Source organism: Pleuronectes platessa, chromosome 15 (assembly GCF_947347685.1).
Source record: "Pleuronectes platessa chromosome 15, fPlePla1.1, whole genome shotgun sequence".
Classification (NCBI taxonomy): Eukaryota; Metazoa; Chordata; class Actinopteri; order Pleuronectiformes; family Pleuronectidae; genus Pleuronectes; species Pleuronectes platessa.
The window spans coordinates 23,083,368-23,109,273 of NC_070640.1; the positions used below are offsets into that span (position 1 = coordinate 23,083,368).

Genomic DNA, 25,906 nt, shown 5'->3' on the forward strand with positions numbered 1-25,906 from the left:
ATCTGTGAGTGTGATAACCATTCTTGTGTTTATCTCTACATTTGGTTTGCTCTAAACAATGCCATCTAATAAAGAAAAGTATGAAACTAGTATGCAATCTGGAAAAAGCGCTCATATTACAGGTAAAGGAGGATGGGACAGTAAGATGATTGCCTGTACCCAGCCACCTCCTTCGAGACCAAACACATCCAGAGAATGTGGCAACCCTGGCCTCCATATTGTAGCAGTGTTATCACCCCCAGGGAGAACTAGTAAAAGGAGAGTGAAGGTGAATCAAGGGGGTCATCAAAAAGAGATAAAGACGATGGCAGATGCAGCTAAACTTTAGTGTGCCCTTCAACACCCAGACTCATGCCCCAGGCAGAGGGATTGGTGGAATGTGACCGCAAGGTGATGGAGAAGAGAAAAGGCCAGTGGCTGGTGTCAGCAGGAAACCAGTCCTGGGGGAGGACCATGCTCGGCAGGGCAGCTGCAGTGTCTTTAGCCATCAAAAGGACCCTGGACCGTTTCAAGTACCTTCTGCTAGGTACCGAATTTGACTTAGAGAATAACCACAGGGCTTTGCAGTGGTTAGAAACCATGGAAGTCTGCAATTACCTGCTGGCTGCTGTCTGCAAAGACACACTACTTCACATCAAGTGTCCTCAAGGTTCTTATCATCCCACATCCTGTCACCATCCCTGTTCCCTGAAAAGGACAAACCAACTTCAACACAACCATACGTATACTTACAGGTTCTGCATAAGGTTTTTGTACTGAAATATGTGCACAATTTGTATGCAGAAATTAAACTTTAGATATATAGTCCAGTCCATCAGTATTTGTAATATGAAAATTTATAAAAAGAATCTATTCAAAATTGACAATAAAGTGCTATATCTCAGCATTAATTTGAAAAGGTGTGAAAGATATAGCTCATTGGTCTGGAAAGAGGATAATCATCAGACTCAAAACAGCAAAACAGATATCAAAGGAACTTTGCCTAAAGAACCACCACATGTCAAACATGGTCCTGGTTCAGTTTTACAGGCAAAGCTCTAATGGAACTGGCACACTCATATATTGAAGATTTCAATGCTGACAAAGGCAACATGTTGGTGCGGAGGTGTATATGAACAATCTATGCTCAGATTCAACTTAATACAACCTAAAGATACACAGTTGAAGAGGTGGAATATCTTCGGCTGGCTGAGTCAGTCACTTGATCTCAGTCCAGCTGACCGGAATTCCACCTGCAGAAGAGCAGACTGAAGGCAAAGAGAGTTATACAACGGAGAGCTAAAGGAGGCTGCAGTTATGAATCATCAGAAATTATACAGAGAGTCTGATGATGTCTGTGGATCGAAGAGGAAGGGAATTAAACCCAAAAATGTAAAATAATATGATGTGTATTTCTACTATTACTTGTGAATTCTCAAACTGTGGACTGTCAGTGGCTATAGCTAACCACACGTCTTTCTGTTTTGATCTAAATGTGCCATCCATCAAGTTTTAATAGTAATGATATAGAATTTACTACATTCAGACATTCAAAGTCACTCACATTCTGACTTCAATTTAAAGGACCCATCGTATGCCCATTTTACCACAGTTGATATGGTTCCTTGGGGTCTTCTTGAAATGTCTTTGGTCAAAATACCACAAGGATAATTTAAAACAGCACCCTTTTTACCCTGTCTAAAACAGCCCTGTTTCGAGTGCCCCGCCCACCCTCTCACGAGATACAAACGCCCAGAATTTTAGCTATCCATTACCTCTGTAGAAATACGGCTACTGGAGACGAAGATACAATCTTGCAACCATATCATTTTGAACCAGAGTCAGGTGGGCCGAAGCCTGACTGCTAGAGCCCCAGCCCCGCAGTGGGAGCAGTGGGAGCTGGAGCTGGCGCAGCAGCAGCATCCTTCCACACTGTTGAGTCAACGTTTAGAGGTGTCCCGGGGGTCTCCGCCTCGACGATCAGTATGTTTATGCGGCCAGTTAGATGTCTGACAGGTAGCAGCAGCGAGCTAACGATAGCTTGCAGCGTTAGCCCGCTAGCTTTAGCTCTCTCCCCAGGGAGAAACGGTGGAGTCCGGGCTCCACCCTCTCGCCGTCTCCCCGGAGAGAGGGTGGAGCGCGTTAGCTCGCGAGCTAATCCCTGGAGCCGGAGAGATGATGGTGGGGGGTGGTCCAAGGCCATGTAGCGAGACTATGACGTATTTTTGGGTCGTAATCCCATTCTACGCACTCTAGCGTATCGTTTCTGACATAGAGGAACCACAAAAAAATCGCAGGAGTTGTTTTTTTCCAGAGTTTTTGGGACGGTAGACATGCCAGATACCCATATTAACGTGTAGAAGCACTATAAAAGTGGAATTTTCATAATATATCCCCTTTAAAGTTATAGGTTATTACACAATCCTGGCTAAATACTGAATATATCCAGCTTAATTGTGAATGACTCTCATTCAATACTAGTTATAGTTCATTAAAAAGGTTATTTTGATTTATTTTTGAAGCATTTTCGATCTGGTACAAGACGATTTGGTTGTTTTTAAGTACAGTTATTAACCCAAGACTTTCTACAGATATTGGCTGTTGCAGTCACACCGCATTTGTAATTTTTCTCATTTCTCTGCAACCCTCTACTAGATAGGCCATGCCATAGTTAAAAATGCTAAAGTGTGGTTTCATTTATGATTATAAAACAGAAAAATTATATACAACATCAAGCCCGGCTAGCAGCCAGTACCTCTTTGTCAAGTTCTAAAGATTGTTCTGCATTTTATTCTTTTCCTGTTTGTGCCATAGGAAAATGTGCCGACAGAACCTCACCGCTGTGTGAAGAATACACTGGGACAAATTTACAAAAGCTTCTGCATCTGTTTTTCAAATGTGACGGATTTGGCTACGGATATATGCTTTGTATTGATCAACAAGCACAGCAGGCCAGAGTCAAAGCTTCATCAAATGTGTTCATGAGAATTTGCACAAACACACAATAGCGAAAAGAGAGGTTGGTTATGTAACAGCCAATTAGCATATTAACATCAGCATTTTAAGATGCTCACTGTTATAATGACAACATGCTATCGTTGCTATCAAAATTATATTCAGTAAGATTACCAATTTAGATTGAGAACTTGTGAAATTTCCTAATTCATACCACATAAACTGCAGCTGAGGCTGATGGGAAACTAGCCTTTGGCTAAATTGAATGTCAGGGCTCAGCCAAAGTCAGTAGAACTTCTCCTCTCTGTGACCTTTAATATCTGTGAAGTACACCTTAGCAGTCCTTTCCATAAATCGATTTATTTCACTCAAAACCAAAAATGTCTTCAAAAAATTATCCTAGCCATGCACATAATAATCATTGTGATTATCAGTGTGATGGACTGACTGATTGCCCCTGCCATCCTCAGAGCCAAGCTGCCAGTATGATTTAAATGCACAGATAGCCATAAGAACTCATTCAAAGTACAACTTATGGTGAACACTTTATGAGTTCAATTACAAACCAAGCAGGGGGTTCTCAGATTCAGAAAGAAAGCATGCCTATTTTATCAAAGTGATAATATAGCCCTGCTTTTACACATTGCAAATGGCTGCACTGTCAGACTTCCCAAATAATTGAACAAAAAAATCTTGGCTTGTATTTGGTAAATTCGAATCAATACCTTGATTATAAAATAGGTACATTGAAATCATATTTAATATTGATTGCACAATTCAACTTAACTTGGAGCCAAACATGGACCACATCATTTCTGTTGCCTGCTGAAGGGTTTATTTTAGCAAAGTGTACCGAGAACAACATTTTAAAACCTTGACTGTGAAATTCCAATTGGTGCCTGTCAGCCTCTATCAATGCGAAGTCGTAATAGCTTTTTAACAAATTGTCCCTTTTGAGTTTTAATAGACTTTTTACAACCCATACTGATCTCTGTCATGGAAAGAAGTTGTATCCTACAATATATGGTCTTTTCCATTGTAACACCTGTAATTGGACTACAGTAATCTTTCTTTAAAAAGCTGCACAGAGTGGCGTATCAGCAGCAGAGCTCCTTAAGCTAATAGCTAATATTGCCGAGATGCTCCACTGAGTGCTTTACGATGTTCATTTATACCGGCTGCCACTCAGGCACTGCAATTTCTCTCCCATTAGTCATTCAGTCATGCTATTTAGAACTAAACTTCTTTATATTAATTTATATGGTGTGTTGACATTTCTATCATAATGCATAGATTGTAACCATGCCAGGTCATTATCCAATCCTTTATGTAAACTTCACATGTTGTCACCTGCATGCAGTGGAAGGACTGATGTTTCCTAAAAGGAATCAACATAGGAGTCTAGTCCTGTTTTGTATTCACTTCTGTTTTCAAATTGTGGTCCGGATGCTGACACTACTGTTAACAATGTGAGAAAGTACACACACACATGCAGATGCTTACACAGACACAAACACACACACATCCAGTCTCAGCAGTGGATTTAAGTGGGAATCAGCAGATCCACACACCAGCAGCCGCCTTCATGTCTTGAAGTAAAAACTAGAGTTTCAGGCTGTCAGCACAGTTTAAATCTGAATTTGAAATCTCTGAATAGGGAAAAAGAGGGAATAGTTTCATAAACAAAAACAGCCATTTTTTTCAGGGAACTGAGATAAATATTTTAAAGGACCAGGGAAAAAGTATAATTGAAGGGCAGACTCTTGTTCAAGCAGGGATTCGTTTTCAAAGGTTTAATGTAAAACTTATAACATAGAATGAATTAGGTGACAAAGTGAATGATCACAGAGTCCAGAGTCTAACAGTCTAGTGATCAGTCTTTCAGAATCCAGGTCCAGAGTTCAGAGAGTGTAGGCAGAGACAACGGCTGGCACCAGTCCAGTATAGAAGAGAGTTAGTGAGAACTGGCTGAGCGTGGCAGTAGCAGAAGGCAGAAGATCCTCCACATAGGCAAAAAACACAGTGATTAATATTTAGGCGGACAGGTAAGTAACAGAAGTTTCAAAACGATTTTGTAAAAGGCAGAAGGTAGGAGTAGGCCAAGCATTTCGATCCCCATGATGATTGATCTGGTCCTTGTATAAAGCAGGAGGTGGTCGCATTGACAAGGTGATGAGACACAGGGGTGATTCACAAGAGAGACAGAATCCGGACGCGACATTCAGCCAGCGACATACACTGCCAGGAGCAGGACCAAGGGACTGGCAACAGCAGCAAGAAACCAGGAAGTAGAAGCAAAGAAACAAACAAATCCAAAGGCAGACTCCACAATTATCAACAACCAGTGTGTAGGATTAAGGAATATAATATTCATAATGGTGTTTTCATTGGTGTACAATTACCTGAAACTGAGATTCATTGGGTTTGGGGTCTACAAGTGGTTTTCTTCCACGGAGTTTGCACTGCTCATATTGCAAATAACAGACACAAGGAAACCCAAGCTCTAGAAAGGCTCTTTAAATGTTCATGTTACCTGAAGACCATCCTAGTTTGGAGGGGTGAGGGGAGAGGTATTCAGTTGGACGAAATCTGCAACTTTAAATCTGGGGGTTTTGACTGTATTTATAAATTTGTACTAGTACCAACCAAAGTTTGAAATAAGATATGCCAGTTTGAATCAAGGGATGTGTTTGTCTGCATACGCTCAGTAAAAGAAAAGATAGGTCAGATCCCAAGAATAGATGAGAAGTCAGAATTAAACACAACACAACGTTATTATATTTTCCACTTAGGTGTCCACAATAAGTATAATTTCCCTCTTGATTGTAGTGTTCCAAAGCACAGCAGACTCAAACAAACAGTAATGCAGTTTGCGACCTAGATTGTAATAATCCAGTGTAATCGAAAGCTAATGAGGTAATTAAACTATAATTTTTAAAGTAGACCTCCACCCTTGGCCATCATTAAAGCAGCCAGCCTTTACCAGATAGTAAGTAACTCAAAAACATTTTGTCACCCACACTCTGCCTAATGTAGTTATCCATGATAAAAATGTTCAATCACCAGTGCTAGTTGTTCCCCGGGTTATATGTAACAAGCTGATTATCCCCAGCCCACAACCTTTGCAGTGAATCCCCAGCCAACAGTGTCCACAGCTGAGGATTTGGAAAACACAATGATATAATGCTAATGTTGAGCTATTGCTGGATTGACATTTCCACTGATTGGGATTAGTGCTCCTATCCATTTCCCCACCCACGCTCCAATATCTCAAGGTCTCTCTGTCACCAGAACATGCTTTTAACATCCACAGTGTCAGGGCTAATTTGTGGTGTTACTCAAGTGGGCTTTTTTTCGAGGAAATACATTCATTTTCATTGTGTAATGAGTCGATGCTCTGGGCTCTCTGCCTTCTGGGGACATTCGGAAATAACAAATACCCAATTCACAACCTCCCACTGAGGTCTGTCGAGATTTATTTTTATTTTTAATTTTTTTAATTCATATCTTGAAATCTTTATAAAGAATAAACAGACTGTCATTAATTCACACATCCTTATATGAGAGGAGGAGATATCAAACATGTTCTTATCTACCTAACTTATATTGACTTGTCTGCAAATTCATTACTTGACAAACAGTGCATTTGTATTCAATTTGCCAGTTTTTTTTTTTATCAATCCAAGTACTATAGAATATCTGCATATGGAGGGCCAGTTTTAACTTTCTATTTAAATCAGCAATTCACATCACTTGAGTACTTCAACTTTGTGCCTAGAGCCAACCAATCCGTAACAGAGAGCCTGAATTACAAATTTGCAAACTGGATATATGGATGGCAAGTGTATAACCTGTTGTGGATTGTCTAACAAAGAGTAAATATGTGGAACCTGCATAGTTTATTTTGTTTTTTAACTCAACTTGAACTTATCTCCACAGGCACCAATGCATTTGTGACGGAGGAAGAAAACCTGGAGCTGACAACCATCACCAAAGAGCAGTCAGGGACATATGAGTGTATCGCTTCGAATGACATCTCGAGCCCCGATGTCAGGACAGTGCAAGTCACCGTCAACTGTAAGGGCCAAAGTTATCACATTCATGGTCAAGTATTTAAGGGGACAAAAATCATGACATATGGGGCTCACACACACACACACACACACACAAAACAAAGCTAACAGCTTTTCATGGATAAGCAATATTTCATGGATAAGCAATATTTTCAAAATAAATAAGCTTGCAAATGGTCAGTGTTTGTAAACCATTTTGTCAACAGTCCTCATCCTAACCACCTCTGAATGGAAACTCGTTGGACTTGTGATAAAAATGTAGGAACCACTGAAATGAAATCAAAAGAGGCTGAAAGTATTTTTGAATTTACTGTTATGGTGTATCTGCAGTCTTTATAAATAAGCAACTGCTTTCACAGTTATGCTGGGAATATAAAAGGATTTACAGAGACAGATGAAAATTGTGAGGCTTTGTGCTTTCAAAAGTCGAGTAGTTCCTCATGGCCGAATGGAGAGTCAACTGGACGCCGTCCCACATAATGAAGTCAGTTCACACTTAAATAGGAGTATGAAGAAGCCCAAAACACAAAGCAATTTAAAAATCTTGTTTCACTGTATTTTATAGATCCGCCCTTCATTTCTAACTCGAGGAGTACAGGTACTCCAGTTGGAAAGAAAGGAGTCCTGCAGTGTGAAGCCTCTGCGGTCCCGAGGGCTGATTTTGAGTGGTACAAAGAAGACCGCAGGCAAGTTTCTCCTCTGAGCTCTTCACCAGACACTGTAATACTGACTGCTGTAGGGTGTGCACTTACTTTAATTGAAATAGTCAAGACCAGATCGTCTTTGTTGATGTAATGCCTTTTTACTGATATTCTTGTTTCAAATTATCTGTATCTGATGTCATCAGATGATTCCTCATGCCCTGCATTTTTTCCGGAGATGTATTTAATCGCATTATGATAACTTAAAAAGGACAAAAATAAAGAGAAATTATTTGCAGAGCAGATTGGACACCAGTGCAGCACTCGGTTTGTGACAGTGATTTGTTTGCCTTGGAGGTTCTGAGAATATTCTTGGAGAATGCAGCTTTTTGCTAAAGGCTGGAGACTTGAAAGATGTTCATGAGCAGTAAGAGCTGAAATAAACACAGGCCATGTTGCACTGTGAAATGATCCCTGACGCTGACAGGCGCATTTCCCGTCAGTCCCCAAAAGACAAAATCCGTCCTTAAGAATAAAAAGATTGAGGAAGCTGATACAATTGCATCCTTAACCTTTGTGTCGTGTTCGTTTCTCCCCCCTTACTTTGGTGCTCCCGGTCAAATTTGACCGGCCTGTTTTAACTGCCCTTACATTAACACAAAAACCATTGATCGTCACCAAATTGTATTTAACTCCCTTTTAACCTGTAAACAATGTCTCAGACTACTGGTTACATGAATAACTGCAGTGAATAGACACAGAAATTGAAAGTTGTATTCCAAAATTAACATTTATTGTAGAAAAATCAAAACAGAGACCAAATTCACAGAACATCAGAACATCAACATGAACACATTGTGTGTGTGTGTGTGTGTGTGTGTGTGTGTGTGTGTGTGTGTGTGTTCAGACACAGGAGTGGCATTTTGCAATCAGGTCACAGTGTGTCTTGCAAACGTAGGCATCACATTTGAAACATGTAAGACTTGTCTTATTGTCTCTAGGGGCACATAGCTTGCATCTCTTCCGTTTCTGCCCCTGTTTTGGGGGGAGAGTGGCCAGGGCCGTGGCTGGGGCTTGCAGACTCCTCACCAGACTGCAAGAGGCTGGTGTGGACTGGAATGTCACCTCAGGTGTGTCTTCCACAGGGGCCTCTTCCCCAGGTGCCTCTTCCTCAGGGGCCTCTTCCTCGCCATATGTTGACTGTTCGGTCTCATGATGGTCTGGATCAAAATCAGGATCTTTTGCTTCTATTTCTGAAACATCCTCCTCTATTTCTGGTTCAACTCCAATCCCGTCTTCATCAGTTTGAAAAAAAAGGTCAAGAGCCTCTCTGACAGAAAAACGTCTGATCGGGCGCCGACTCATTGTGTTCAGAGTAAAATAAGAGCAATGCACAAGCAAGCTATATATAGGGGATCTGTGAGAAGATATCATACGTTTTGTATCGAAAGTGTGGTTCACGTGGGGGGATGGACACATTAGCCCGGGAAAGAGCCAGGTTCCCATAATAAACACCTAATTGGTAACTTTGAAGTGTTACACGTTTAGTCTGGAAGGTGTGGTTCACGTAGGGGGACAGGCACATAAGCACGGGAAAGAGAGGACACATGGTCAGTCTGAAAGGGGTTCACGTGGGGTGGAGTTTGTGTGTGTGTGCGTGCGTGTATGTGCGTGCGTGCGTGTGTGTGTGTGTGTGTGTGTAGGTGTGTGTGTGTGCGTGTAGGTGTGTTTGTGTGTGTGTGTGTGTGCGTGTAGGTGTGTTTGTGTGTGCGTGTGGTGGTGGTGGTGGATTTGTGGTTGTGTACTATCTGATGAATGAACACAATCTAGGGTCACCCATTCATTTCCTATGGCGGTCATTTTTGACCGGGAACACCACAGGTGTTACAAAGTTGACTAAACAACTCAAAATTCAATGAAAGTAGTGATCAGCAATTGTAAATGTTCAAATGCCTAGTGTGGAGGATATCATAAGCCCTTGAGACAATAAAATGTAAAACACAATATTTATGATTGATCGAAATGGAAATTGGTCAGATTTGACCCGAACACGACACAAAGGTTAAACACGAAATAAGTCAATGAAACAGGAGCAGAGGAACAAGAAAAGCAATGAGTGACACAGAAGGAAAGTTTTGGTGCACTGACGGATGAAGACCACAAATGGGCAATTACTTCAATAAGTCGGTGAAGAGTTTTAGCTCTATTAAGAAAAACTCTTCATAGCCTGCAGCTGTGAATGTATTTCCAACTTTGTGCAGAGATAAATCTTAAGTACAGTTGTTAGAGGTTTGACAAAATGCCAAAGCAAACCAATACAGAAAATGTAAGTTTTTTCTGTTCTCCTCCTCTCTTTCTTTTACAGGCTCTTCCATGGCCTAAATGGGGTTAAGATTGAGAATCAAGGTAAACAGTCAATGCTCGTCTTTTTCAACGTCTCAGAAGAGGACTATGGAAACTACACCTGCGTTGCCATGAACACCATGGGAATAACTAATGCAAGCATAATCCTTTATGGTAAGAATATATATATAATAATAATATGTTATTTTTGTTTAAATTAAGTTATATGTTCTTTGCATACAAGCAGTTGTATACATATCTAAAAAAATTGACCACTTTATACTGTACATTGATTTTATAAACTTTCCTACTTTCATTCCTACCATTCATTAACTTTCATGGACATCTGAAGAAAAACATGTTTTTCATATATGTTCCACTCAATCTCCATTAATTCTGAGACAATGCTGTGGTCCCAGCACTGGTTTGATCTGGAGACATTCCTACCCTGTTGATGGAAATGTGTTGTGTCATTCTCCCCCAGGTCCCAGTGCAATCCATGATGTGAACGGTTATGCAGTGTTGCCCGGTCGCTCCGTTTGCCTCCTGCTGACTGTCACCTTACTCCACCTCCTGAAGTTCTGATGTGAGATTGAAAACCTTTGAGCTTCTCTCAGCATCGAACAGCGAGAACAGACTATTAGTCCAATTAGAAGAATGGAAATCAAAGAGCAACACTGGTCCACTTTTAGTTATCTCGATTTTTTCTTTTTCTTTTTGGCTTTGCAACAGAGTCTGCTCTCTGTCAGCTCGCGTCTGAGGAAGTGAAAATGTTGAATCATGCACTAATTCGATTTGATTTGATGTAGAAATACTGAGTTTGTGTCTCCCCAAACCTTTTTGTATGTGGAAAGGGGAAAAAAAAGAAAAAAAAAAAATATGTAACTGGCGATAGTTGACTGTTTATTGCCCAATATTGAAGTGAACATTCAGATTATGATTATTGTGTCACGTCCTGTTCAATATCTGTACAATACCATTAAGATTTTTTTAAGTAAACAACAAAAAGGGGAAAAATGCAATGTGATTGTTGAATTTTACTGTATTTTTACAGTTGTATGCAAAACAGAGTAGATCATTCTTGATAAACAGTTGATTTCTCAGGCAACGTCCTACATCATAGACCATCTGACTTTATACTTTTGTTGTAGTGTGTGTAGAAAATGTACAAATGTGTACAGATAATTCCTGCACTGTTGTTGTTTTTTTCTGCAAAAGGCATACACTTATCAATTGGCATTTCTGAAACTCCTAATCCCAGTGTCATAGCAGCTTCATGGCATATTCATGGTGAAAGTCTGAAAGCATTTCCCGCTTAACATTTTTGTGATGTGTCATTTAGGGCGCGAGTGGCTGAGATGCTTCATTTTCTCCAGTCACAATTAATTTATATGAAGTTAAACTGCCGGTAGTGAGGATGGATCAGTGAAGTGTCATTTAAGTAGGTGGTCTAATTAGCAATATGGCACTGATCTGACTTATTATTAAGTAGTGCTGTTGATTTTAAGTTGAAGAGAACTAAATTTAATTAGTAAATTATGCATTAGTATACTTTTGTTATTCAGAGGTCATCGTTTAACACTGCAACTTAAACAATTGTATAGTTATAATATAATTTACCCTGGCTTATAAAGTTATGTATAAAGTTCTGCAAAAAACTCATTCATATTTAACGTAAGTTCCTCAGGCAGCCACAGTGGTCCTCATGTTTTATTGGATGAAGTCAGTGGACTTTTATGCAATTGAGGCCTTTTTGTTGGGTTTGCAGAGCCAGACAGGTTGCAGCTGATCACACATCATTATTATTTATTTGTTTTTGTTAATATATCTCTTCAAATCCTTAGATTAAAGTATCAACTACCAATCAGTTAGAACTTGCGAGGTTAATAAATAAAAATACACAATAGTAAATATTTTATCCCCAGGAAGTATTTATTTATTATTCATATCTGTATAACCTTTTTTTAACTAAAAAAATTAATTATTGTTATTGCTACTAATTGTGTGGTTATGCAAATGAAGTATGCACCGCACTACGCAACTATAATGACAATAAGCTAACTCTGACAACACTTAAAGCGAATATTTATCACTATTCGTTTATTATACAGAAAAAAGTCTTTAATCATATTTCTCACCCGAGTATACATTTTCTTAATTTTCCTGTGAGGTGGTGAAGTAGCTGGATAAACTATTTTATCCATTTAGAACTTCTTTTTCTGAAAAAAAAAGGCTTGTGGAGCCGAGGAGTGTTTTGGTAGTATCAAATCGAATCAAAAATAAAAATCATGCACTGCTCCCTTTACGCCACAGTTGATACAAACAGGAATATTTTGTGAGTGACAGTACAGTAAAACCAATTCAAATATTCAAATGAAAGTTCCTTGTAGCTGCTATGAGCCCCCCCCCCCCCCCGGTGTTCGGGATGCGTGCTTTTAACCTGGTTTGCCCCGAGATAAATGGCAGATGCTGCAGGAGTGACTGTTGTGTTCTGTGGTTGGTGGATGCATATGAGAGGGACGTTTTACAGTTTGCCTCGCACAGAAATTTCTAGCGACCAGAATATACAGTACTTACAGCTAAAGTGATTGATAATGTGATGTTCTGCTATTGTCCAGTTCACACCTGTGCATACCTGTGAGTAAAACGTGTTTTGAAGACAAAACAACAGGGTTGAGATTGATGTATGTGGGAATGCTTTTGTTGTACTCACATGTTAAGTTATGTGCTTGTGATTGATGGTTCAACCAGTCAACTGGACAGGACATGTCACAGGATGACAGGGGAGATTCAGATGCCTGCAAAACTAAAGTTAAGGGTCATTGTAACGCTTTTCATCTCAGATAGATGAACATGATAAATATTGATGTCAATGAGCTTGAATCAATTTGTTTCAAATCCCAATTAAAACAGAACTGATACTGGAATTTACTTAAGGTGTATTTTTGCATATAACGATGAGTATCATTATTGTGGTGACAGGTTGTACATTTTTATGGATTAAGGTTTTAACATTGTGTATTCCACACATAGACTGTATGTCAAGCTGGACATTATGTTTCTGCTTCCTCCCATTGTATAAAAATAAAGCCAAAATATTCCAGATACGGGTGCTGACATCTTGGACTTTTGATGTCATTTGGAGCCAGAGTCTGCACATTAATGATGATGGTGTGGAGCTGCAGTATCCAGATCCTGCTGATACACGGCCTGATACGCACTGTCGACTAAGCTGTCAACAATGACATTCCAGCCTGTTTTTATAGCATCAAACATCTAATTACAAATAGAGCTACCTAAAATGACAGAAACCATCTTTTGAAAACAATTTTTTTTAACTCTACATTTTAGTTAGGTCCATGTCCCATCTGCCAACATGGAGGAAGTGAATTTTACATATTTTAGCCAGCTACCAAGGGGCGATCCAGATGATATGACTTCACTTTTGGAAGGTGTCATTTCATCCATCATTATTTACAGTCTATGATTTTCTGTTTTGTCTATAAATTCCCCCAATGTCCAACTGTGGGTATTTGAAAGTTTGCAGTTATTACAATTCATTAATCTATTCAATTTAAAATGCATGCTTGATGGCTGCATTGTTGCCCTGTTTTGTGTGTTTTCTTATTTTATTGGGATAGCATACGGTATCACTATTTCAGTATATAATCACTGTATTATTTGATGGAGAGATTGCCACATTGTCCATTATCTGCTTATATGTGAAATCAATGTGCAAATCATTTGTCCTGACCATGGACCGATACTTATGGTCATGTAGTCCCCCTTAGTTATTTAATCTGCGTTAGACACCCAAAGAGCAATCTGGAGCTTCTCTCAGCTGCACAGGGCATTCAAGCATCTTTCAGCTCACACTTTGAGGCCAAAAGCTGTTTTTGAATTACCAAGGCTGATCTGTAAGCAGCTGCATTCCATTGATATTACAGTAGTTGATAGGGGAAACATTATTGACAATAGAGGGTATTTGATGTACTTTAAAAGAGATGGTTCTTTGTGTCCTACTCTAAACAGCTAAATGTACTTGAAAGTGAAGGTTTCGTGCTCTACTGCTGCACAGATGCAGTCTTCTTTGGACGCTCTACTGGATGAGAAGAAACTGATCAAAGGATCTGAGGGGTCTTGATGGACTTTTCAACAAGACACAGGAGCAGTAGGAGATGACAAATCAGTTATGACGGCAACAAAATGACCAAAACCTTTTCCAAAAAATTCTGCTATGTTATTAGGATGACAGCGTTTGATCAAATCGATCAAAGTGTTAAATTTAAAATCTCAACAAATAATGTCTGCAACTTTTAAGTGAGAGATTTTAAATTTAATACAAGATTAAATACTGACAAGTTTGAATTGTGTTTTGACCGGCTAAACAATATATATATATATATATTTGGAATATTTATTCATAAGGCACAGTGGTTTGGTGGTGGGGGTGTGATTTGGTGGCACTGTTGTCTCACTGCAAGAAGGTTCCTGGACCGAATCCCGGTTTGTTCAGTGTGTTTCTGTGTGGAGTTGGCATGTCAGAGTGAAGGGGTTGATGACGCTTCTAACGCGCGACAGACTCAGAAATTCACCTTATCTCCACAGCGGAGTTAATACATCACTTCCTGCCTCTGCCTGCTGCACCCGGATGCTTCACCTCCGCCCGGAGTCATCATTAACTTTGCAGATCTACATCAAGGCTTGTAATTAAAAGGAAACTATTCCTGTCACCCCCTCTCCTTTTCCCATCAGCACTGCCTCTGTACCTCCGTGCCCAAGTTGTCTCCTTCCACCGCTGCTTTCAATAAACAGGATTATTCGGTGTCACTGCTGTCAGAGCTGATAGGGATTTGTACAGTCTCAGGACAACAGAGCAAAACTGCACAAAGAAGTAAAATTTGGGGCAAGTTTGGTAACTGGTGTCAGTCAAGCTGCATGCTTCCTCTTTATGTCTGTAAATGAACAGCAGGAGATGCACTCCAGATACGGATCTGTGTGATATTAATGCAGAATCTCGCCTCAGGGTTTTGGGTGAATGAATACTTTGTCACATCAGTCATAAGCCACCAGTGCGACTGCACTACCGCCAGTTCCTTCAAAGCTAATAAGAACATTGTCCTACATTTTACCAATGAAATGCATGAAATACTAGTCGTTGTACAATGCAGACTTCTCATCCCATCCAGACAAAGTTGAATAAACATGTTTCCTAAAAAGGTTCTCGACAGAAAAGCTTTTTAAAGTTTACAACAACCCGAGGAGCCTGAAGTGCTAACCTGCCAGTGGTCACCCATCATGATGATTAACAACCTTGCTCCAATTACAACTCGATGGTTGCTCTCAAGAGAAACTTAGTCTTTTTTTTATGTCCAAAGGTGGTTTTGTAAAAGAACAATTTTGATTTCCCAAGTCATTCCAAGTCAGTTTTCTCTGTCTACATGACAATGTGCTTGTCAGAATCTGTTTGAAATGAGGATGAAAGGTCAGAGCCCATGTACACGTGGACAGGGCCGGGGTCTTGTTATAGCGCTCTCACGAGGGTTGATGATATCAGTTTATTTCCTGGCAGTGTGCAGTAATACTTCAGCTTGTTTATGAAACACTGTGTAAAAAATAACTACCTTACTTTGCGTTGCACTCTCCTCTGTCACAAATAAACAACTTGGGTAGAGAAGTCTTTCAGAGATAATAAATTCAATGAGGCTGCTATCGGCTAACAGGGGTAACGCAAGGTGAAGATGCTACTCGCACTGCAAGCAGCTGGGCTGATGAATCATGAACCAGTCAGAACACTATTTTCGCAGCTTTGTCCTCATTAACTTAAGCAGCAAAGTAAGATTAATAGACAACTTTACCGAAATATTTCAAAATGGCTTTAATGACGGATACAGGTATTCTCCATGCATTAATCTGAAGTCTTCAAATGAAAGTTGAGGACAAAGCTATCGCGTATGAAATTATCACATATACAAACGACAAGTCTAATGTTCCCTGTAAAATCACTGGAGCAATTTTGTCTCAACCAAACACTAACTGCAGTGGTACTTCATACAGTGCGTTGAAGAAAATAAGTATTTATTCTGCCCTGTTGTTAACAATGTATCAATAGAAAATGAAGACATCAGCTTGTAACATGGGAGGATGACTGGAATATGTCACTGCCTTCTTTCTGGTGCTGCTTTGTGCAAACTGCAACAAGATTATTAAATCCAACTCTCTGATGACTTCTGACTCTTTGCCAGTGCTAACAACACGGAGGCATCTTTGACTCATCTGAGCCTTTGAGTTCTGCCCCACATCTCTGCTTGTAAATAGTGGAAATATTTGGCAGCTTCTCTGCCTTCCTGTTGTCCTTGTACTATTCATGATTTCTTTTGTTTTTCTGTTTTTATTTCCTGCCTCACCATATTTTTAACCTGGTAAATTCTTCTGTATTTCATAACCAGATTTAATGATGCAAACTGAGCCTTTCTTATCTCATGACCACTGTAAGACAACTTGCTCTCAAATATTCTACATACACAAAAGTGAATTCTGGTAGAAGCCATAGTGATTCAGATACAAAACTGCATAGTCATTGGCCTTCACTCGGACACAAACACGCATTCGCTTACAACAGTTTCCCATCTAATCTGATTAATGCAGTTTTTGTGAATGTATTATGCAGCTTCCCAGGGCCCGTGCCAGTTGAGATGAATCCATGTTTGTGAGCTGAAGATGAGCCAGGGAATGCAGAAACTTTATTTGTGAAGAAAACATAAATATGATGACGTCTGATCAATGTGCATCATATTGAGTGCGTATGGTTGTGTGGGGGAAGCATAACTGTCTGAATGCAAAGGCAGGTCAAGGCCATAGCTGGAGGTTGAAGTGAACAGATCAGAGGCCTGTACAACTGCTGAGGTCCCCAGTCAACCGTGCAGCTAATGTCTGCCTGCATCACACCACACCGAATCACCTCCGTATGAGGAAGCATGCACGCAGCCACACAACTGCACCTCGAAGGGCGGCTGTGGTCGAGGGGGGATAGAGCGGTCGTCCCCTTTCCAGAGGGTCGGCGGTTCGATCCCAGTCTTCCCCATCTGCATGCCAAAGTGTCCTTGGGCAAGATACTGAACCAAGATTTGCCCCTCATAGGAAGAATTGCTGCATGTAAATGCACTGCATAAATGTGTGTGTGAAAGAGTGAATGTCAATAACCTGTACTGTAAAGCAGTTTGAGTGGTCATCAAAACTAGAACAACTCATTATACATACAAACCATTTACAGACCATAAAGTCTTCTTGTTCATCTACGCACACATGTAATCCTATCTCTGCCATTACTGTGGCATTAAGTGGTCAATTTAATACGAATGGACGACAGATGATCAATCCGAGGCTCCTCCATCTTCCATCGAGGACAAGAAGATTCACTCCACAAAGTGCTTTTGCTTTGTTTTTACAACAACCAGTTGCATCTCTTGTTGCATGGAAATCCACCACCACTGTTACTGATATAAGGATCTGACCAGCTTCAGGATGTCAGACTACAAAAGCCACATCATCCTGCTTTACAAGATACGATTTTGTTTTTACTGTCTTGCCATGAGGACACTTAATCTCCATGACTCACTCTCATTACTTACCCCTACTCCTGTTCTCTCAGGACTCATAGACCCCTATTGTTTTTAAAAAACACATTAAAAATAGCTTAAAGAGATACACTGCGGTGCTGATAAACATTAGCCATTAGAGCACACAAGTGGGACCTTCTCCCAACTTAATAGGATGACTTATTGTACCACATGTTAATGCAGCCCGGACCACCACCTCGCACTATATCTGTAGATTTATTTTCTGCCAACAGAACAAATGGATAGTCCCGCAGTATTTCCCTTATTACACTAATTGCTGGTGTGCCAGATATTGTTAAGCTAAAAGCTCATCTCGGTGAGTTGTTTTATAGATTTTGGTGACAGAAGATCAAGCATGACAAAATTTGTGATGGGAAAAAAAGGTGACACTAGCGTTAACCAATCTAAAATAATGTTTGGAGTGGGCTTTCATGTCTTATATTGGTCTGATTTTTGGTTTATTTTTAGAGGCTTCCTCAATTAACAAAATTGAATGCGAGGAAAAACATTCACTCTTGCTTTTGAAGTATACATCACTTATAAGAATGACTTTCAACAACACAAAAACACAAGCAGGCCTAGTGTGAGCGCTTTGAAAAAAAACATAAGTGCCAGTTTGAATACAGGCCGTGCTGACATCACTCACATGATTGGATGAAATCAATGTTTAGGTGAGTGTGTTGCACACTTGGGAAAGTCTCGATCTGTCTGGTGATAAACAAATGTCATTCTTGGTCAGTGCCTCCTTTGGCCTTGGGGTTGCCATCCCTTCAAAATTGTCTTGAATGCACTCAGATCCCTGCCCTGCACTCAGCGCTCCTCTTCAGGTTCAGCGGTGACATCAGTCACTGCCAGCATCTCGTCAGAACATTCCTCTCCCTGGGTTCTGAGTGACCTGCAGGGACGGAGGCATCACCTTGGTCTTCTAAGGCTGTGAGCGGGGTCGTGTGTCGGCCGAGTTCTGACTAGACACTGCAGTTTCACAAACAGGATAAACTGAGAGGTCCTGAAGTGGTAATTTAGAGTAAATTGAACAGAGGAAAAAATATGATTATGTGACCACTGACACCATATCAGCTATCCTTTAATGTACAAATCCGCAGTGCACACCAGAAACAGTGTGCAAACAGTGTGTGTACATACAGCATAACATAAAATAATGCAAAAGCTTGTCTTGAATGATCAAATAAAATGAATAGAAATGAATGGACAAAAAATTACCAATTGTAGAATGTTATAAATATGTCCAAGCTCAGAATTTACTCTTGATTGATCATTTATTAACTTTGTCAACCTCCAGATCACCCGTGGCTCTGAGATATTTTATTTTGTCCTGCACAAGATGACGGTCAGGCGGCTGTCAGGGTAATTTTTCTTCTGTTTCTTGAAATAATTCACTGTGGATTTTGGATCATTGTTCTGCCTTTTCCTTCTGGACTGACTTCAGGACACCTATAATCTTTTGATAATTAGTGTCTTTGCAGTGTCACTGGCTGCCCCCGACCCCCAAAGCAGAATATTTCCACTCCAGTGATGAACAGCTGGTTCACAGGTGGGAGGATCTATAGTAAATAACAAACTGATGATGATGTTCATGAGGTTGTGTGCACGATTAAAACGAGTTACTCGCACAATTTAACCATGACTTTATTATAAAGGGTTATATAAATATTTACCTCTTGTGATAAGCAAACTGCTGGGATCAGCAGAATGCCATGGCATGTCTAATCAAAGGAGCCATTTGTATCTGAAAATAGTCATGATCCTGCTAAATAAGTGGCTTTGTGTTAAAGCCTGTGTTGCTATGACAACAGCAGCAGAAACATTGCAGAGTCAGCGTTGGAGAAGTGGAACAGGGTCCTGGACACTAAACATGACATTTTCCCTTTGGACAAACTCAAGAAGAAAATCCACCAGCTTTTTATTCATCATTAAAAACTTTAGGTTACTTTCGTAACCCCGGTTCTCTGAGTAGCATGAGTGAGATGTCTCACTATGGGATACGCCCCTCGCGCGTATTCACAGAAGCACTTATTCCAATTCGCCAGCCCTGATAGGCTGGCAGTCGTGACGTCCGCGTCAAGGTGCCGCACCTTAAATACGGTGGACGCGGCGTCACACGTCATTCAAAACAAGCACACCTCTTCTCGCTTCACCCCAGTAGCAAGAAGGGCGGTCTGGTGAGACATCTCACTCATGCTACTCAGAGAACCGGGGTTACGAAAGTAACCTAAAGTTCTCTTTCTTAGCATTCGTTTCGATGTCTCACTATGGGATATGGAGACTCCCGTATTGCCAGACAAGCTTATCTCGGTGACTGACCGCCAGCCCCCCCCATCACTTAAAAGTGAGATCCACATTGGAGCCCACGCTCAAGACAGCGTGGGTCAGGCCAGGGGATGTGACATCCAACCTGTAGTACCTCGCAAATGTGAGGGGAGAAGACCAGCTAGCTGCAGCGCAGATGTCTTGGATAGAGACTCCCTTGAACAGGGCCCAAGAGGTCGTGAGACCTCTAGTAGAATGTGCCCGTAAACCAGTCGGAACCTGAAGGCCTGAGCTGGAGTAGGCCAATGCAATGGCGTCCACTATCCAGTGAGAGAGTCTTTGTTTGGTGACAGGTTTGCCCCAGTGGGGCTTAGCCCAGGACACAAACAACTGATCCCCTTTTCTAAAGCTCCTTGTCCTTTCCACATATGTGTGTAAGGCACGGACAGGGCACAGCATGTGTAACCGCTGCTGTTCTGCAGAACCATAGGGAGGTGGCTGAAAAGCTGACAGTTCCACTGGGGAGCATGGTTTAACAACCTTTGGAACAAATGCAGGATTCGGTCTCAGCGTCACCCCAAGGTTCCCCGGGGTGAACCGCATACATGCCGGATGTACAGATAAAGCGTGAATATCACTTACACGTTTAGCTGTAGCCAAAGCCAATAACAGAGCCACCTTCAAGGATAACGTTTTCATGTCCACGTTATCCAATGGTTCAAAAGGATGACTAGAGAGGGCTCCAAGCACCACTGTTAGATCCCATGATGGTGACATAGTCTTAGAGACGGGCAGCAACCTCCGTGCACCCTTCATAAAACGACAAACCAGGGGGTGTTGGCCCACTGGTTTCCCATCAAATCCAACATGGCAAGCAGAAATAGCTGCCAAGTAAACTTTGACAGTAGAAAATGCCCTCTTTTGATCAATCAAGTCCTGCAGGAAGGACAGGACTGTACCAACTGGGCATTGAAAAGGGATTTCCTGTGCCTTAGCACACCAATCCTCAAACAATCTCCACTTACAGTCATAAAGAGACCTAGTGGATGATGCTCTGGCATTCTGAATTGTGTTAACAACAGTCTGTGATAATCCAGTCAGGCTCAAATTAAACCACTCACGGGCCAAGCCCACAGGGCGAGGCGCTCCGGATGAGGGTGAAATATCTGTCCGCACGCCTGGGAGAGCAGGTCCCTGCGCAGCGGGAGAGGCCATGGGTGACCGTGGAGGAGCTGTCTCACTTCCGCCAGCCAGTGCATGGACGGCCAGTGAGGAGCGATCAAAATTAGTGACAGACGATTCTCCCGCACCCTGAGCAGTGTCGGGGGAATCAGAGCCAGAGGTGGAAAAGCGTAAAGCAGGACGCGCGGCCACTCGTGAGCGAACGCATCCAGCCCCAGCGGTGCGCTCTGGTCGTGCAGGGAGAAGAACAGTGGGCACTGTGTGTTCCCCCTCGACGCAAACAGATCCACTGTTGCGCGGCCGAAATGTGACCAAATCTGAGCTACTACAGCCGGGTGAAGTTTCCACTCCGCATAGAGAGGATTTCCCCTGGACAAAAGGTCCGCACCCACATTCTGAATTCCGGGAACGTGGGTCGCTCTCACTGAGAGGAGATGCTCCTCGCCCCATAATATCAGTCTGCGTGCAAGAGTGTGTAACTGTAGGGAACGTAGACCCCCCTGACGATTGATATACGCCACCGTGGTCGTATTGTCCGTCCTCACTAACACATGATGTCCCCGGAGGAACGGCAGAAAATGTTTCAGCGTCAGAAACACTGCCATCAACTCCAGATAATTTATATGGGCATGTTTGAGATCCGTGCTCCACATCCCATTCGCGGATCTGCCCTCGAACAGACCGCCCCAGCCTGACAGGCTGGCGTCCGTTGTGACCACTTTTCTGGCAGATATTGCGCCCATGCGCACCCCCGCTGTCAACATAGACGGGCGTTGCCATGGTAGCAGCGCGAGGGCGCAGGACGCGCAAGCCGTCACACTGCGGCGTCTGTGGCGCACAGGATCCAGTCTGAGAGAAGCCACCCAGCGCTGAAAATCTCTCATGTACAGCCTGCCCAGCCTCACCACCAATATTGTTGAGGCCATCAGTCCCAATAACCTGAGGCACAGTCCGTACGTGACCCGACGTGTTATGGCAAAATGAGAGAGAGTGGACCTGAAAGTGTGCACTCTCTCGGCTGACAGGCGAGCCGTGTAGGTTAGTGAATTTAACGTGAGACCCAGAAAGGCAATTTCCTGACTCGGCGTTAACACACTCTTTTCCCTGTTCACCACAAAACCGAGATCGGCCAGGTGTGTCAGTACAATGCTCGTGTGCGCCGCAGCCTCTTGCTCTGAGCGCGCCAGCAGCAGCCAGTCGTCCAGATAAGTGGCCACGCGTATACCCCGCTCCCTGAGGGGGGCTATAGCGGCGTCGACACATTTTACAAAGACCCTCGGGCTCAGTGACAGGCCAAATGGGAGTACCAGGTACTCGTACACTGTGTCCTGAAAAGCGAACCTCAGATATTTCCTGTGCGGAGGATAAATGGGAATGTGAAAATACGCGTCTTTCAGATCGATTGATGTGAACCAGTCCCCCGGTCGGATCAAACGTATCAGCGTTGAGTGTGTCAGCATGCGAAACTTGTATCTCCTGAGATACGAGTTCAAAATGCGAAGGTCCATGATGGGACGTAATGAGGTCCCCCCTTTCTTTGGGACCAGGAAATACCTCGAATAGAAACCCGCCAGTCCCTGACTGTGTGGCACTATTCGTATGGCTCTTTTGTTTAATAGAGCTGATATTTCTTCCCGTAACACCCGGGCCGACTCTCCCTGCGCACGGGAAGAGACGAGGCCGGGAAAACGGGGGGGCATTGTGGCGAATTGAAGCCTGTAGCCTTTGGCCAGTGTTCTCAATACCCATTCTGACGCTGTGCATGCTTTCCAACTCTCTAGCCTCAAAGTTAGGGGTGAGTGAAGCTCTGTCTGACACAGACGATCTTTGGGGGCCCGTACCAGCTGCGCTCTTCCGAGTATCACTGCGCATGCGCGGTCTGATAGGATCGGAGCGAGCGGAACGGGATGTTTCACCACAGGTGGGACGCTGTTTCCCCCTTGTGGTGTTATGGGGAACAACAGTGTGCTCTGCACCTCTGTGTTTCTTTGGTTTTGTTTTTGTGTTTTCATGATTTTGCAACCCTGCGCCCTCGGCTGTGAGCCTGGATACGTCAGTGGAAAACTTTTTATTAACACAAACTCTGTGTGCGTGCTTGTGAGACATTGATGTGGCGTTGAACAATCCCACATCTGGAACATGTCTCTTCGCCTCTTCACTGGGACGCACGAACTGAGCTCTGGGCCCACGCGTCGCCGAGAGGGATGGGTGGCACTGGGTAATTTCTCCCCTAACACACGGGATAGCTGGGCTGCCAGTGAACAGGGAACGGGTGGCAGCTCCGCTCGCGGTGGGGTTAACCGCTAAGTCGCCTTCTTCTTCCGCCTGGCCTGCTGACTGGGTGTCGGGCCCGGTTGAGCAGTCTGGGTTGACGGGGAATAGAAGGGCTTTCTCGGCCAAGCGGGCTTCGTTTCCGTGGGGCCGTTGGTGTTCGCACCCGGTTGAGCCCTGGGGCGCTTCGGGATGCGAAAAGCAGGAGCGGCGCTCCTAGAGGCAACCTGAGCGAAAGTCTGCCGGGGGGGCGGAGGCGCCGCGGCAGGTGTTTTCCTCGGAAGGCAGAGCTGTAGCGCCTCATCCTCCTTTTTCTTCGCCTCACAGCGCTTTTGCATTGAGGCGAGGGCGGAGCCGAAGACACCCTCGGGGACAATAGGCATGTCCAGAATGTCCTCCTTCTCTCTATCGGACAGATTGGTCAGATTCAGCCATCTCGTCCTCTCTTGTAACACCAACATCGACATGCACTTGCCTGCCGCTTGTACAGCGCATCGCTGGACGCGTAGGCAGATATCCGCGATTGTGGTGATCTCGTCCCACGCGGAACTTTCGGGCATGTCGGCTATGTCGTCAAAAAGCTCCGCTTGGTAAGCTGACAACATGGAGGTGACGTTGAGAGCCCTCACCGTCAAAGCCGCTGCTTTATAAGCTCGCTCAGTCATGGCAGATTGGAAGCGATCGGCTTTCGTGGGAAGTGTGGGGGCCCTGGATGAGGCAGCCGACAGCCGTGGATGAAGGTGTGCTGCCACCAGGGGCTCCATGGGAGGCATGCGGGCCATGGCATGCTTATCCATCCCCTCAATATCCAAGGAAGACGCACCTTGAATGGTGGTTTTGCTGGAGTAAGGGTTCTGCTTCCATGAGGCGGTAACTTCCTCCAGGAGTTCCGGGAACACCGGGAGAAGTTGTCTCGCAGCCCTCTTTGCTTGGGGTAATTTCTTCCCTTCGTAGCGGGACCTTGAGGCCTCCGCCACGACCGCGGGCCATGGAATCTTCAGTCTCTCTGCGGCGCGTTTACACACATCGTGCATGTCGCCACTGGGCTGGGGCGTAATTGTCCCAACCGAGCCCTTTGCAGGGCTTGGAGAGCTGAGAGCCTGTGAAGGTGGGACAAAGCAGGATTCATAATCCTCGTCGTCACCGTCCGACACCAGACAATCCCCGCCGTCGAACTCATCCTCCTCCTCATAATCCAACATGAGGGGTGGCTCTGTTAGCGGGTCAAGCAAATCCAGCGTGGAGCCCCAGTGCCGAATCTCTGATTCGGGAGCGTCCTCCTCGTCCACACCGGGTTGGGGTTCCTCGGTATTGGCACTGGAAAGGATCGGGTCCCTCTCAGAGACGCTAGCTTGGCGTGCTAGTCGTCGGCGGAGACTCTTCGCTGTGAAGCGGGCGCAGTCGGCGCACGAGCTCGCGTTGCTGACAGCGGCGCGGGCATGTTCCAGCCCGAGACACGCGGAGCAGACCTGGTGAGTGTCCATGCTCGATATTTTATTTCCACAGGTGCACAGGCGATGTGCATCGCCTGGTTGCGAGGTGGAAGGAAGCTTTGCAGCTTGATCCATTTAGCTTGGTGTGCTAAAGGGGAGCGAATTATCTGGGATGATAGTCGCTGTTAGCTAGCTCCGGTGGCAGGCAGTGTGGTGACCGCAGGCTCCCGGTGCCGTTTAGCTATTCAAATAGAAGCAACTACCTATGGTGAAGGCAGTCGGATCGGCGTTTATTCCACTAGCGTCCGGCGATGGAGGTGTTAGCTCCGGTCTGTGGACAGCAGCTAGTTAGCATCAACGCCGATTAGAAAAATGCTTGTTCGTGAAGCGAGAAGAGGTGTTTGAATGACGTGTGACGCCGCGTCCACCGTATTTAAGGTGCGGCACCTTGACGCGGACGTCACGACTGCCAGCCTATCAGGGCTGGCGAATTGGAATAAGTGCTTCTGTGAATACGCGCGAGGGGCGTATCCCATAGTGAGACATCGAAACGAATGCTAAGAAAGAGAACCTGCACAGATCCATAGACTCTTCATTTGAAGGCCTTAGACATGTTTTTATGGGATCATGTGTCTATTCAGTTCATGTTACAATGCCGCTCGACTTTTAACACAATCCAAAAAATTTAACCATATCACTCTTTTTTTAGCACCTTTGCACTGGCTGCCTGATTTTTTTAGGATTGATTTCAAACTTCTTTTAAAGCATGGGCTGGCCCCTCCGTTTATCTCAGACCTTTTATCTCCCTCTTGTAAAGTGTTGCTAGCCATTCCAAAATCAAGGCTGAAAACCAAAGGAGCCTTTGCTGTGAAGGCCGCTACACGTTGGAGCAATCTGCCAGAAGAGATTTCACAAGAATAATCAGTTGCCTGTTTTATCTCTCTTCTTGAGACACATCTCTATACAAAATATTTTATCGCATAATGTCTGTGACTTATATTATCTGTATCTTTTATTATTTTTTGACTGATTGTTTGTGAATGTCATATTGTTTGTTGTAAAGCACTTGGTATTCAAAGGGTTTTACAATTAAATGTTTTATTATTGTAACAATTTTCAAAAGCAACAACTGTTGCTTTTGA

The 25,906-nt window shown here is 43.3% G+C and overlaps 2 protein-coding genes across 5 annotated transcripts in view; one reads left to right on the plus strand and one right to left on the minus strand.

Moving 5' to 3' along the window:
* Window positions 1-13,096, plus strand: part of opcml (opioid binding protein/cell adhesion molecule-like) — a 322,331-nt gene extending 309,235 nt beyond the window's left edge. For all 4 annotated transcript variants that reach the window (XM_053441824.1, XM_053441826.1, XM_053441827.1 and 1 more), the window contains 4 exons: window positions 6,874-7,011; window positions 7,573-7,693; window positions 10,014-10,165; window positions 10,476-13,096. In XM_053441824.1, coding sequence (XP_053297799.1) covers window positions 6,874-7,011; window positions 7,573-7,693; window positions 10,014-10,165; window positions 10,476-10,576 — 512 coding nt within the window. In that variant the 3' untranslated portion in view covers window positions 10,577-13,096. The remainder of the gene's footprint in view (window positions 1-6,873; window positions 7,012-7,572; window positions 7,694-10,013; window positions 10,166-10,475) is intronic.
* A 6,851-nt stretch (window positions 13,097-19,947) lies between these two features.
* On the minus strand, window positions 19,948-23,072 carry LOC128456655 (uncharacterized). Its single transcript, XM_053440911.1, has 2 exons — window positions 21,000-23,072; window positions 19,948-20,814 (listed from the first exon to the last, which is right to left on the minus strand). Exons 1-2 carry the CDS (start codon window positions 23,070-23,072, stop codon window positions 19,948-19,950), a joined length of 2,940 nt encoding a protein of 979 aa, XP_053296886.1.
* Window positions 23,073-25,906: the final 2,834 nt, after the last annotated feature.

What these genes read in the sequence shown, in the direction of transcription:
- LOC128456655 (XM_053440911.1), bottom strand. Translation starts at nt 23,072, where the DNA reads ATGAAAACACAAAAACAAAACCAAAGAAACACAGAGGTGCAGAGCACA. An exon ending in TCGCCCTGTGGGCTTGGCCC is followed by an intron (nt 20,815 to 20,999) that starts GTGAGTGGTTTA and finishes TCCTTCCTGCAG; the next exon opens with GACTTGATTGATCAAAAGAG.